The sequence below is a fragment of the Cavia porcellus genome, unplaced genomic scaffold (genome assembly GCF_034190915.1).
Source record: "Cavia porcellus strain 051 isolate PalLab524CR breed Dunkin Hartley unplaced genomic scaffold, mCavPor4.1 scaffold_12, whole genome shotgun sequence".
Classification (NCBI taxonomy): Eukaryota; Metazoa; Chordata; class Mammalia; order Rodentia; family Caviidae; genus Cavia; species Cavia porcellus.
Window position 1 is genome coordinate 84,092,615 of NW_026947495.1, and position 14,196 is coordinate 84,106,810.

The 14,196-nt window shown below is 52.5% G+C and overlaps 1 protein-coding gene and 1 long non-coding RNA gene across 3 annotated transcripts in view; one reads left to right on the forward strand and one right to left on the reverse strand.

Annotated features, from left to right (window-relative positions):
* Casp10 (caspase 10) overlaps positions 1-8,964 on the forward strand; it is a 30,256-nt gene extending 21,292 nt beyond the window's left edge. For both annotated transcript variants that reach the window (XM_063259548.1, XM_013145231.3), the window contains exons 6-8: positions 2,374-2,485; positions 2,882-3,374; positions 5,371-8,964. In XM_063259548.1, coding sequence (XP_063115618.1) covers positions 2,374-2,485; positions 2,882-3,374; positions 5,371-5,518 — 753 coding nt within the window. In that variant the 3' untranslated portion in view covers positions 5,519-8,964. The remainder of the gene's footprint in view (positions 1-2,373; positions 2,486-2,881; positions 3,375-5,370) is intronic.
* A 2,271-nt stretch (positions 8,965-11,235) lies between these two features.
* LOC106026114 (uncharacterized) lies at positions 11,236-13,296 on the reverse strand. Its single transcript, XR_001199766.2, has 2 exons — positions 12,497-13,296; positions 11,236-11,525 (listed from the first exon to the last, which is right to left on the reverse strand). It is a non-coding gene; the product is annotated as an uncharacterized LOC106026114 (long non-coding RNA).
* Positions 13,297-14,196: the final 900 nt, after the last annotated feature.

The window sequence follows — 14,196 nt, forward strand, 5'->3', positions numbered from 1 at the left end:
GGGATCGAACTCACGACCGCCTGCTTGCAAGGCAGGTGCTTATGCTGCTGAGCTAAATCCCCAGCCCCTCCGCTCTCTTTTTTTCATCTTGCTGTCTAGTCAGCTTCTCTAGGTCCAGGGGTGGATCTCCTACCAGGAAGCATTTCTTCAGCTGATCTGCGTGACCTAAACTGTCCAAAACAGCCTTCCCTCGAAGCAGAGTCCCAGTGGAGACAAAGGACAAAATGACCTTTAGACACCAGCATTTCCTGTCCCAAAGGATGGAGTGGTTGAGGTTCTGTCTTGGGAATGCCTCAGGAGAAAACCAATTCAGTATAAAATTAAATCAGATAATCAGACTGCCTTATTGGTAAGGCAATCTGAGTGCCTGGGGAAAAATATTTGCCAATTTTAAATATACATAGTTTGTTTTTTAACTGTCTCTCTCTTTTTTTTTGGTACTGGGAATTGACCTCACGACCTCGCACTCACCAGGCAGGCACTTACATGGCTGAGCTAAATCCTCAGCCCAAAATGAGCCAAATACCCAATTCCTTTTATTTGTGTGTGTGTGTGTGTGTGTGTGTGTGTGTACCAGGGATCAAACTCAAGACCTTGCACTTACCGGGCAGGTGCTTATGCTGCTGAGCTAAGTCCCCAGCCCTGTTTTTTTAACTCTGGAAATTGAGATTTTCCAGTAAAGCCGGGTTGACTCTCTGTCTTTTAATGAGGACTTGGCACTCTACCTTGAAATTAATCTACTAATTCTAGGCCAGGGCCAGGATCTTGGGGACTCTCAGCTTCTGGCACTGGGAGTGGGTCCTGTGAGGAAAGGCACAGCTGACTTTCATGAAGAGGATGCTTCTCCTTTAACCTGGGCTCTGCTCTCACAGATCGGCCCCGGTGCTTTTACTCAGTTCAGAAAGAAATCCTCACCAGCAGAGTGCTGCTCCTTTCTTGTTCGTGGTTCTGGATTTGAATGCCACTGGCTTCCTTCCCTTACTGCTGGAGACTGTTTTGGTGCTGCAGCCCGTGGTGGTGTGGCCTTTAGCCAGCGTCATAGCTCTGCGCTCACAGCAGCCCGTTGGTGGTGGAGGCTTAGAGCCCTGCCACCCTGCCTGGTGCTCTTGACCTCGTGCTGGGTCTTGGCTGCAGCCCCCACCAAGCTGCAGCACCACCTCTGCGGTCCTCTGTCACTGTGGCCAGGCAGTTCTGCACAGCCCTTTGTCTCCCTGTGTGCAGACCTGTTCATCGCCCTGGAGTTGGCGGCTCCTTTAGGACAGCCTGCTCAGCCCGCTCCACCTGAGATAAGGCCATGAGTAGGTGCTGGGAACTTTGTAGTGAGGCTTCCCAGGCCTGAGCTGCCCTCAGGGGTGACCTGATCTCAGGAGATGGTCAGCAGCTGGGCTTGTCTGGAGACTTTGAGAGGCTGTGGAGTTCAGCAGTCACACCAGTGTCCCCGAGACCTCAGCCTTGGCTGTGGTGACAGCTCCTCAGAACAGAACTTGGGATCAGGGTGCTCTGCAGGAGCACAGCAGGGCTAGTTACAACTGCATGGTTCCAGGAGTCTCTAGAGGTCTGTCCTGCCACTGACTTGGGGGACCTCAGCAGGGGGCCCATGTGTCTCCCCACAGTCTTCCAGCAGCTTGTCAGTGGTGGCAGCGCTGGGCAGCTGAGGCAGGAGGGTTCATTTGGATCATGGCCTTTGGGAAAAAGGAAGGGATGAGCCTCGTTTCTGCCTCCCTTGGACCTGAATCTTGGACACTCATATCAGATCCAAGTCAGTAGCAAAACTGAGTACATAGTACTCAGCAGCGTAGCAGCTTTAGAAATTGCACCATAAGGTTATCTCTAGTGGTGTGTGGTTGTTCACCTATTTTTCTTCTGAACTGTGGGCCCAGTATATCTAAGCACGTGCTTATCACTAGCTGCACCCCAGCCCTTAGGAGTTTAGACTATGGTGTAATCCCAGCTGCCTGAGAGACTGAGTCTAGAGGATCAGGAGCTAGAGCCCTGCCTGGGGAATGTGGTGAGACCCTGTCTCTAACAAAAAACAACCAGGGAACATCATGGGTTAAAAGTGGGCATTCAGAGATATGGCCACACGGTGAGGCCCACCTGTGACCCAGACCTTGTGAGGCTAAGGCTGGGGCACTGCGTGTTTGAGACCATCCTGGCAATGTAATGAGACCCTGTCTCAAAGTAAACAGTAAACAAGTGAAAAAGGGCTGGTTGTAACTGAGTACTAGCAGCTTGCCTGGGAGGCCCTGGGTTCAATCCCCAGAGAGGGTTGGGGTGGCTTTTCTCGGAGTGGGCCCACTGATAGCTGGTTAGAAACAGCTAGTGCTCTACGTAGAGATCCCTACTAAGGGGTCCCGTCTCTCCCCTGTCAAGGAGGCAGATGTGTACCGGATGGACCGCAAGCACAGAGGGCACTGTGTCATCATCAACAACTGCAACTTCCAGGGCTCCCTGAGTGAGAGACAGGGGACTCACGTGGATGCTGGTGAGTGGGGTCCGAAAGCCCTCTCCCACTCTCACGCTTCCTTAGCTTGAGGGCGATGTCATGAATATTTTGGGGCTGGAGGGGCCAGATTGAGTGCCCTGGACGACAAGGCCTGAGCTCTCATCCTGCTCCTCTCTGGTTTTGTGGCCCAGGGAAGTCGGAAGGCTTTGACTGCCTTATCTGTGAAGTGGGCTACATGCTGGTGGCTGTCGACTCCGAGGACTGCTGTGTTGCCACTTTAGTTTTCCCGAGAAGGCAGGTTGACGAGGTGATTTTATTGTGAAGGTAGAAAGTTTAGGCGACTTGCAGTGCAGTTTTTGTACCACTGGCCTAAATTCCTGCGTTTGGGCCTGTGCCTCCCTTTGAATCCGAGTCCCGTGCTCTCCGTCCCTCCAGAGGACCTGAGGCGTGTGTTCCAGTGGCTTGGCTTCACTGTGCACACATACCATGACGTGACTGGCGAAGGCATGCAAAGGATTCTGGAGGAGCAGAAGAATAACCCAGGCCACGTCGACGGAGACTGCTTTGTGTGCTGCATTCTGACCCACGGAGAGCTCGGGGGCATCTACGCCTCAGACTGGGTCTTCATCCGCCTGCAGGAGATCACGGCTCACTTCACCGCCCAGCGGTGCCGGGGGCTAGCGCACAAACCGAAGCTCTTTTTCATCCAGGCCTGTCAAGGGAAAGAGGAGCATCCTTCTGTGCTCGTTGAAGCAGATGCTCTGAATCCTGAGCAGGTGTCCCCTACCCTTCAGGGTGCTATTCCAGATGAGGCAGATTTCCTGCTCGGTCTGGCGACTGTCCCCGGCTATGTGTCTTTTCGGCACAAGGAGGACGGTAGCTGGTATATTCAGTCTCTGTGCAAACATCTGAAGAACCTGGTCCCAAGGTAAGAGTTTTGGGTTGTTCATCCACTTATCTGTTCATGCATGCATGCATCCATCCATCTATCCATCCACCCACTCACTATCTATCCACCTACCTATCGGTCCATCCAAGAACCCACTCATCAATCTAGCCATCAGCGCACCACCCACTCATCTACTCATTCACCCCCCTGCCTATTTCTCCACCTATGCATGCATCCATCTACCCACACGTCCACTATCCATGCACCCGTCCACGCATCCATCCATACATCATGCTTCCATGCTTCCATCCAACAAACGTGTGTTGAGCACCAGCACAGACCTGAAAAGGGAAATATAGAATTTAGAAATAAAGACGTAGTCCTTGCCCTCAAGTTTCTCCCAGTGTTGTGGTTTACTGGTTTAGACAGACAAATAGACAGGGAAGATCATCCAGGTGTGAGGCTTGGCTGTTATGGGGCCCTGATTGGGAGGATCAGAAGTTTCCAGAGATGATGAGCAAACAGTAAGCAGAGAATCCAGGGAGAAGCATGCTGGGCAGAGGCAGGGATCCTGGCTTTCTCCTCCTCTATTAATTCACCTGCAGTCGAGTCACCGAGTGTCTGTGCACAGCCTTTGCCGAGGCTCTGACGCTGTCCCGTCCCTGCCATGTGCTACTTTCTGACCCTGGCTCTTCCCTGCACACCCTTTCTCTCCTCTGTCCTCTCTCTCCTTCTGGCAGTCTCTCTATACCTAGAAACTTGGGGTGCCTCCATGAAAGCGTCCCCCAGGTTGCCCCCACTGGTCCACACTCTCTGAGACCCCGCCTCATTCTCCTTTGTATTCTCAGAGCCCGACACAGACCCTGTGGAATGTTGAGCTTGCAGGTGTGTGCTGGCCTGACGAATGACTGCCCACGTCGGCCCTCATGCCCCGCTCTCCAGACGTCCCGTCTCTGTGTTGCACACACTCAGTGCCTCTGTCCAAGCCCATCTTCTTGGCCCTTAGCAGGTGCACTGACTCCTCAGTCCCTGTCTCCAGGCAGGGCCCGGTGCTCCCAGGAACCAGGACTGGAGCCTTGAGCCAAGCTTGTTTCTCCTTCCTCCTCACCAGCCCTCCAACCTCAATAGGTCATCGGAGGCCAGTGTCCACGGCTCCAGTGAAGGCGCCACCCGCGCGTGGGCCTGCTGTGTGCCCACTGTGGGGTGTACAGCCAGTGAGGGGGAGACAGATAATAAAAACATAAGCCAGCCAGTACAAGTTAATAAATAACTTCAGAACCAGACCTGCTAGGAGCAGAGAAAAACAGAACAGTGAGATGCAGTGGGTGGGGCACCCTGAAAGGCCTCTTGGCTGGGGGTGCTGTTTCAGCTGAGGCTAAAGGATGGGAAAGATCTGCAGAGGGAGCTGGCAACCTCGGGTGCCAAGCGGCAAGTGGGGGTTGAGGGCCTGGCAGGGCTGCACCCCAACTGAGAGACCCCATGGAGAAGGTGAGGGCGAGAGGAGAAGAGGGGGTTTGTGCCCGTGTGAAGGCAGCAGTCGGTGGGACGCTGCGGCCCAAGTTCTTCGGGCCTTGCTTATCCCAGGGCAGGGACAATCGTAATCCCAAAGTGAGGCTGATGGAGCCGAAGCACAGAGGTCAGGAACCTGCTTGAGACCCACAAATTCTGGGCAGTAGAGCCGCAGTTCAGAACTGAGCTCTGCCCAAGATCCTGCATTTGTCTCAGCGAGATGTGCCGCCCACCACCCTGGAACGTTCTGGAAAGGATGACCTGTCCTGACATCCCAGGCTCATGGGCCTTCTTTCCCCGACTTGGCCAGAAGCATGCTCTCCTCTGAGCTCCTAGCATGTCAGTAGCAGTCCACTTTATAAGTGTGCAGATCCTGGTTAACGTTTAGCTTTTGCATTTTAAGGGCTAAAGTTCAGAACTATGACATGTTGAGCTTTTTGCCCCCTTCAGCCAAGAAGGGAGAAGGTGTTGCTAGTGTCACTCTGCCTTGGCTCTTCCTGAGACCTGGTGTGGTTTCTGCCTGCAGACAGCAGGACATCCTGTCCATCCTCACGGCTGTCAACTGTGATGTGAGCCAACGGGCAGACTCCACTGGGAAGAAGAAGCAGATGCCCCAGCCCGCTTTCACACTCAGGAAGAAGCTGGTGTTCCCTGTACCCCCGGAAGCACTGTGACAAGGGTTCATCGGCTCCTAGGCCTGAAAGGAACCTTTGCTTATTCCTGTGACCCCCACCTGACCCAGCATCAGCGATGGATGTGAGCTGGTCTCCAACCACTAGAAAATGTGCTGTTCTAGGACACATGGTGATTCTGTTTTTCTTTTCTTTTCTTTTCCCCTGCAAATCTAAATGTTAGCAGGGCGTGCTGGTACATGCCTGTAAATTTGAGGCCAGCCTGGGCTACAAAGTGAGTTCAAGGCCAGCCTCAAATATATAGTCAGACTCTGCCTCAAAAATTGAAAAAAGTACATCTAAATGTTAGAGAACTTGCTTTCCTGAAGACTTGGTGTAGCCTGGCTTTGGTTGTGCACCTTGGAGAGAGGCATAATTGGCTGCAAGGTGCAGGTGGGGTCAGGGGCATTTTGAGGTTGCTTCAAGCTCTAAGAACCACTTCTGCGCCTGAGCCAGGCTCCTCTCTGGACGACCATCCCTGGGCTACATCTCCATGTCCCTTCCGATGGCTGCGGGCCTTGGGTGGTGAGCTCGCGGTCAGTCCTCCCTGTGCTCCTCTTTCCTAAGTTTCTCTTCACATCCAGTGAGGTGATAGTTTGATCCACCCGCAGGCTGTTTCTGGCTTAGGCTAAGGGAGCTGCCCAAATGGGAGGTGCTTTTCTTGGGCGGGGACAGGTTTGGTTCTGGGAAGGAAACAGCTCGCCCTGAAGAGCAACTTGATCATGATCTGGGAACATAGCCCAACGTCAGATTCTGTGTGCTGGAACTGGAAGGCAGGGAAGAGGACAAGTTGCCACTCGTGCCTGGAACCCCATGATAGGCAGCACTGGCCCCAGCGTGGCTGGACCAGGGCTCAGTCTACAGGATGCACCTCGCTTGGCAGTGTGCTCTCAGGTCAGCAGCTGTGGTGCCCAGATCGCAGTAAATGATCCCACCCTGTCACCAAACACCGTGCAGCTCATTCCAGAGGGCTGGAAAGGAGCTGCTGCAGCAGATGGGTGTCAGGAGATGCCTTGGGTATGGGTATGGACCCAATGGCTTTTTACATTAAGATCTGGGGCATTTTTATGTACCTGAACTTTTTATTTAATTCCAAGAGTAACATTTTCTTTTAATTCCTGGAAACATACTGTGATTCCTTGAAGGGTTGATGGAGGTGGAAAATCCCATGTGGAGGCCTCTATTCACAGATGCAGGAGCCAAGCCCGGGAGGTAAAGGGACTGCTCAATGCCCACCAGACCCGGGCAGAGGGTCCTATCTCCTAACGAGCAGGCTGGAATACTGAGCATCACCCCAGGGCAGAGCCAAAGAATGAGGAGAAAGAGCTCTCAGGAATGCTTGACTTTATTATTATTTACATGAAAGTCAAATCCATGGACAGTGAATTTGCTGGGAAGCTTTTTAGGCACCCGGTTATAATGTAGCTGATCACTGCCTACATTTGAATGTAGCCTTACTGGGGAAAATAAGGCTAATGCACATGTCAGGATGAGGCTCCCAAACCACTGCTCATACAAGTCAAGCTAAAGGCTGCTCACAGTTTTTGTCCAATTGGATACACGTAGCCGAGGGCCACTTTGCCATAGGTAAAGGCTGGTGTCATGCAAAGAGCAAAAGGGTCTGGAAATCCAACCCTGGGGTTTCTGCTCTGCACAGCAGCTCTGTGTCTGAGATACTCACTTAATCAAGCTCGCTTTCCGAGCCTTCTCTGCAGAGGAATAGTAGCAGGGATGAAGGGCAGCGTGCCCGTGAGTGCCCACTGGAATGGAATCGTGGCCCTTAGGGGCTGGGGCGTGTGGTAAGAACCAAACACAGAGAGCGGGGCTCAGAGTCCTCATCTAACACTAGCAACATCCTTGGAGCCAGACCTGGGCCCGCGCCCTACCGGCGGGGTTCCTGGTGTCCCTAGCCCGGCAGGCCAGCTCTTGGCTCCAAGTCCAGCTCACACTACTGATGAAATCTCCCTCGGAAACACTTTTTATTTGATGTTGACATGGTGGGCCCATGGTCTGTTTCCTGTCTGTTTTGCTAGAATGTGGTGTTTTCGCTAGGCTAAGTCCTAGGATTGGTGCAGCACTCACAAGATCACCATGCCCTCCTCTTGCTCAGGATGAGAATATTTACAGAGCAAGGATCCTGTCTTCCTGCTGAGTCTCTCAGTTTAACTTCTAAACTTCTCAGGTTGACACAGTATAGCAGCCATAACAGTAATCTTTCAACCTTTTTTTTTTTTTGGTACCTGGAAATGAACTCAGGACCTTGCACTTGTGCGGCAAGTGCTTATGCCACTGAGCTATATCCCTGGTGCTTTTTGCATGATGAACTCCTGCTTTACTCTGCCTTATTTCTGTTAACTTTTCCCAGGGAGGGACTCACACCACAAGTGCATTTGGGCTTGAAAGGACTGGTGGTGCCGAGCCCCAGCTTCAGGGTGTCAGGCGCCTCCCTGAGGGGTCGCAGCCTCGAGGGGGATGTGCCTTCTGTGTCTCCCTCCGACTTGCGCCTCCCCTGCCTGATTCACTTTAGGACAGCTTTGGTTGTTCTTTTTCCCTGATGGGCTGCAGCCTGGTTCTGTAGAACTTGTTTGAAACCACTGCTCTCATCCTGAACTCTGGAGTCAGGCCAAGCTTGCCTGTGGGCAGGTTCTCTGGTGAGGACCCGTGTATCGAATCTTTTAACTTTTTCTGGGTTTTGTTGAAAGCCCACCGGTTGGTCTTACAGATGAGGGATGAATGTAACAGCACATTTGTATCTTTGAGCAGAAACTAAATTTTTGAATTTAGTTAAAAAATTTTTTTTAAATAATGGAATGCTTTTTAAAAAAACAATAGAAGACCCTCTGTTTAGTGACTCAGGCCAGGGCAGGATTATTATTTGAGTCCACGTGAGCAACTTCGTAGAACCTGTCTCAAAATAAAATTTAATAAAGCACTAGGGGCTGGGGATGCACCTCACAGTGCAGCGCTTTCCTGGCAAGCACAGGGCCCTGAGTTTGGTTCCCGTACCAGGAAATAAAAATGGACAGGAGCTCAGTGCTGATGTTCCTGCCTCACCTCAGACCCTGGGACCAGAGAGGGACGGAGACAGGCGTTTCTTACCAAGGCTTTGGAAAATTTGAATTTTAAAAAGGTTTTCTTTTGAAAAATTTTAGATGGCTGTCATGGTTTATGTCTGTGGCCCCCAGGGCTCAGGAGTTTGAATTGTGCATTTGTGATTGGTTCATTGTCTAGTGCTTAGATTGATGGTGTCAGTGCTCCACCCACAAAGAGGTGGAGCCAGGATGTGATGTAATGGCAGGAAGAAGGTGTGTCTTGCTCTTTGCTGGTTCCTGTTTGCTGTTTGCAGCCGCCATGAACTGCGGCCCTGCCATGCCCGCCTGCCTGGGAGCCAACTGAGTGTGGACTAAAACTTCCAAAAACTGTAAGAAATAAACCTTTCCTTTTCCCAACTTGGGCTTCAAGTATTTTGTCTTAGCGACGAGCATAAAGTAACTAATACAATGGTATAATATCTACTTTTGAAAATGAATTTTGACTCGGGATGGCTTTATACTGTTTCGAGACCTGCAAGTGAGGAAAGGTGTTGGAAACACTGTGCTGACTGGTCCTGCACCCTCGTGCTGTTGATCAGCCAGGGTTTCGGAATCCAAAGACAACAAACAGAAATGCAAGGGTGCTGAAAACGGAGCTTTAGGCAGAGAAAGCCTGAGTACTGGGAAACTCATTGCCTACATGATCTCATTTCATGGGGTCCCAGAAGATGTCTGGGAAACACTGGCACAGTTCAGATGCGGCAACTTGGGGAGCTGTGTGGTGCGGGTCCTTGCAAACAGTGGAAACTGGTTTACTAATAAACAAGACTGTTTTCTTTTTACCCTGAAGTAACAGCCATGAGTTTACTTAGCGACTTTCCCCTGGGCGCACAGCAGTGCGTGCTCTCTGTGGAACAGCTGGAAAACCTGGGGGCACACGGGAGCCAGCATGCACAGGCTGTGTTTTCCGTCTCCCCGCTTCTGTCCCGCACCTTCGCCTGCTCATTCTGCCTGTGCCTCCCTCATGCACTGCCTGTACCGACCTGGACCCAGGTCCCTGGCCAGCGCCTGCCGGCCGCCAGCTCCCGCTGTCTGGTCTTCCTTCCGACCCCCAGCAACCTGTGGTGCCGGCTATCGTCACCTTTCCTTGCAGCGGAGCAGGCGCAGGTCGAGCCACAGCAGCCACTGCCGCCACTCTTGCCCTCCCAACAGCCCCTGCTGCCAGATCCCAGTTCCTGCCTGTGGCCGTGAAAGGGAAATTAAACTTAATAGAGCCTGACAGACATGTCAGACAGGCTGATAACATTTCTTCCTTTGTGTAACCCGTCTTTACTGCCTTTGTATAACTGATGCCTTGCAAGGTAATTAAAAATGTATCAGGACAGTTCTTCCTCTGTGTAACCCACGCTTTGTGAGGCTGATGGCCTTGCAATGTGACCTGAAACATTTAAACTCCCTCAGAAACCCAAGATGTCACCCAACCTTCTAATCACAGTGCACCAAATCCGCCTTTGACCTGCCTGCTTCATCTCCCCATAGAAGCCCTGGGAGACTTAGGGAGAGGCCCCAGTCGAGCCCACTGGTGTAATAAACTGCCTCCTAAACCTTCTCGGTGCTGTTTCTCCCTGTGCTTGGTCTGTTTTCCGTAACAGCTGTGCCCAGGCACTGCATTCAGACAGGGCTTCTCTGAATCCCCAGTGGACCTTCATGGCTCTGTGCCAGGCCCTGGTAATGTTGCCCTCTTGTCCTTGCACACACATGCCTTCTCTTGTCTCCCGGGACCACACTGTCTGCCCTGTTCCTTTTCCTCAGAGGGCCTCACTCTGGTCACTCAGGCCCCTGTCCACCAGCCCAAGGCTGCCTCCACAACACAGGAAATCGCAGGAAGTCCCCGCTGCCCTTCCCCCACTGCAGCCCCTTGCCTTAAAAACTGGGCTGTGACTTTTTCTTTCTATAGAACACACCCCAGTGCCCCTGTCCTCTCAGAGCTGACCCTGCAGGGGTTCTCGTAGGAGAGGACCCGCGCCCTGTGGTGGAGGACACTGCAGCTCCAGCCAGCTGAGGTGGAGGACGGGTGAAGGAGAAAGGGTGACGTGGAGCACTGACCGTGTCCCCAGCTGTGGGCCTGGACACAGGCCTGTCCGGAGGCCCGTGAACCTTGGTGCAGGGTCCACATCTGATCCACTGTGGTCTAGTCCACGCTCCTGCCGACACTGTGCGGGGTCTCCTGAGGCCAGGCGAGAGCAGTCACTTGCGCTGTGTGGGGAGCGAGGCTCCTGCCCACAGCCTGGCCTGCAGATCTTCAGTTGTGAATTTATTTCAGTAGAGTCACTGTCACTTCTTATCTATTTTAAAATGTCAAAAACAACATCGAAAACTGAAAACCGCAAACTTGGAAATAGTGTCTGCTGCATCATATAATAAAGGAGATCTCTGTCATCTCTATATTATCTCAATCTCTGTCTCATCTCTCTCTACCATCTCTGTCTCTCTCTATAGTCTCTGTGTTTCTATCATCTCTATCTCTGCCTCTGTCTCATGTCCATTTCTCTGTATCTCTGTATTCATATCCATATCTATATCCACACACAGCACAGATGTATATATAATCTATAAGTCATAAAAGTCAATCCAGTTAGATGGTCAAAACATGTGAACCAATGATTAAAAGAAGAGAAAACACAAATGACCACCGGACACGTGGAAGCAGTCTCTTCAGTGAACAGCACAGCAAAAGCAAAGCCACCCCAAGCTGCCCCTTCATGCTCATCTCATTGCCGGTGCTGAGAAGCCAGAAGCACCCTTGGGTGGGGATGGAGTGGCTCAGGGAGCCCCGTACGCTGCTGAGAGGAGTGTAAGTTGGTGCAGCTCCTCCAGCGAGCAGCTGGTGATTTCTATAAACTTCAGATGTTCACACGCAGTTTATTCCAACAATTCAGTTTTCTGTCTGTGTCTCAAAGAGTCTCTTGCACTTGTACCTGCAAGATGCAGAGGAAGGTTTTCAGAGCAGCACTGTTTAAAAACAAATAAAAAAGCAACATTAGATAAATTGTGGTATAGTCACATAAAGGAATCCTTCTAAGTAGAGAAATAGATTAGAATTAGTAGGGTGAGCCACGTGAAATTGCCATTCTAGTCTAGAGATGCTAAATAGCAGCAGTTCCACCGACGCAGGAACAGGAAGGTGAACAAGCAGAAGGATGCACATGGAACATGATTCACATGCTGTCAGGAGCACATGTGCCTCATGAGTCTGTGTGTGCACGCAGGTGTGCAGGGCGATGAACGAGGACCAGCAGCGGCTGCCTGGTCCACAGCGTGGGCTTGACGTGGGCAGAGCAGTGCGGTGTGGAGCAGGTCTCGGGTGCGTGGGCCGTGCTCTGTCTCCTCACAGAGCAGTGGATGGGGGCTTCTCTTTCTGTGTGCCGCAGCTGGGAGTCTAACGGGTCACCAGATTGGATGGCTGCTTGGCCGGGGGTTGAGCGTGCCGCTGTTTTACCCTCTTGTGTGGGGCGGGATCCACTTCTCCAGTTCGGTTCTTGCCTGTACTATTGGGAGTGATTATTCCCGTGATAGTAGGGAAGAGAATCAGAGTCTCTTTTTATTGTCCTTGGTCACCTCTGTCATAAAGTAATCATCTCAGTACTGACCCTGGAACAGAAAGCCAGACTGCAGATGGGAAACTCCCAAGTGATTCCCTGAAGTCCTGAACTCCTTCCAGTCAGGGGGAAGCCCGGGTGTCGTCTGGGGCTCCACCCTCTGCATCCTGCACACCCTGCACCTCACCCTGAGCACACTACCTTCCCGCACGGTCTCCCCACATCCTGCTATTTCATCATTTGGAAAACTTTCAGAGCAGCACTGCTCTGACCCAGAGAACTCCCAGAAGCTCTTCCTGTGGGGGCTGGGGATTCAGCAAAGTGAGAATCCTCTCCCCTCCTTGGCCTACCTGAGTCTGCTGGCCACATCAAAGGGACCAGGAGCCAGTTTGGTGTGGAGTCCTTGCTGCAGGTGAAGGTGCCACCCACTGCTGCTGGGACCCTGACAGTGTGACACAGAGCTGCTACTGTTCCCACTCCACGGGTCAGGGGCTCACAGGGGCTCATGTGCACACAGGGGCCTGCTGGGGACTGGAGGAATCAGAGCTGACCTCTGCAGGGCTGACCTCCAAGTCCAGGCCCCACCCTTCTTCACCCCTCGCTCAGATGAGACTATTTCCGCGGTGCACAGAGCGGTCTTGCAGCTGCATCTTCTGGCCCGCAGGAAATGGACTGAGGCTGACGAGCACAGCAAGTCCTTGTGCCAGGGCTGGGAGCACAGCTTTCTGCGGAGGCCTAGGTGGGCCTTGGATTGGGGCCCTGCCTGGGACAAATCCACTCAACTCACTTGTGCTGTTGTTCTTCGTGTCCAGTGGGAGTCGATGGCTTCTGGGGAGACAATGAAACTAACTCAGGGCAGGGAGAGAACGGGTCGAGCTCCACACGGACTCCAAAGGGATCGCAGAGCCCCAGGGCCTCCGGGCACAGTCCCCTCTGCTCATGCCCACTCAGACCCGGGCAGCAGACTCTGGGCGCTTGTTTTTCCAGTCCCAGCAGCCGGAGGCAAATGGAGAGCGGCCATCGGCTCCGCACCGCCCTGCACCGGGAGCCGAGCCGGGCAGTGACTCAGTGTGCCTCCACCTCTCCCTGCTGCTCATGCTTTTGTTGCTCTGCTGGTGGGGGGCGGGGGCATCTTTACTGTAAACGTACTTCTAAAGTTCCATTTTCTAATAGTGCAGCAGCTAGCTGAACAATAGGGCTGACTCACAGGGAAAAGTTCCTGCTGTGACCTTCAGTTCTCACCCAGAGATGATAGCATCTGTGGCGCGTGTCCCGCAGGGATGCTGCAGCTTGTGTGCACACAGCCTGTCCTCCTCTCTGGCTGCCCCCGTGGCCGTGCACGCAGGTCTGCACCCAGGTCTGAGCCTGCTGTCTTGCCAGTCACGTCCCAGGGACCGTCCCACTCCAGGCCCCACTCCCATCCTGCTCTGCCTGCCCACTGAGCTCCGTGGTGTGGGCATCAGGCACAGATGGACCTGAGGTGCTGGGGCTCAAAGCTCCCACTGCCCACTCTCCACACAATGCCGAGAGTGGGATGGTGCGGTGGTGAAAACACTGACTCCGCTTCATGAACTGAGGGGCCTTCGATTTATTCCAAGTTCTGAAATCTGCCTCTTTGTTTCTCCAAAAACATACTTGTTCTCATCACCTAGTCAGGTGGTCACCCCACACCACACCATGCATTAGGCTGTGCCACAGGCCAGGGTACTTACAGGGATGATCAAAATATACTGTGGATATTCAAATAGAAACAATCATTATAGTAAAAGACGCAGCCATTCCCCCCCTCAACATCCCCCTCTGCTTACCTCAGTTGTACTCCAAGAAACAAGGCCCCAAGATGTTATTCAAGAAAAGACATCTTATTTTAAAAAGAAAAAGAGCGCTTTTATTTAAGCTGGCACCAGCGGCACAGCACAGGTGGGGTTAGAATGTTGACAGACTTTTATAGCAATTAAACTGCTGGCATGATGAGAGCAAGGACGGGGAAGCCTTTCTTCCCCTTTGCTTGGGGTTAGAAATGTTTCGCAGCTGGTGGTTAGCCCTTTCT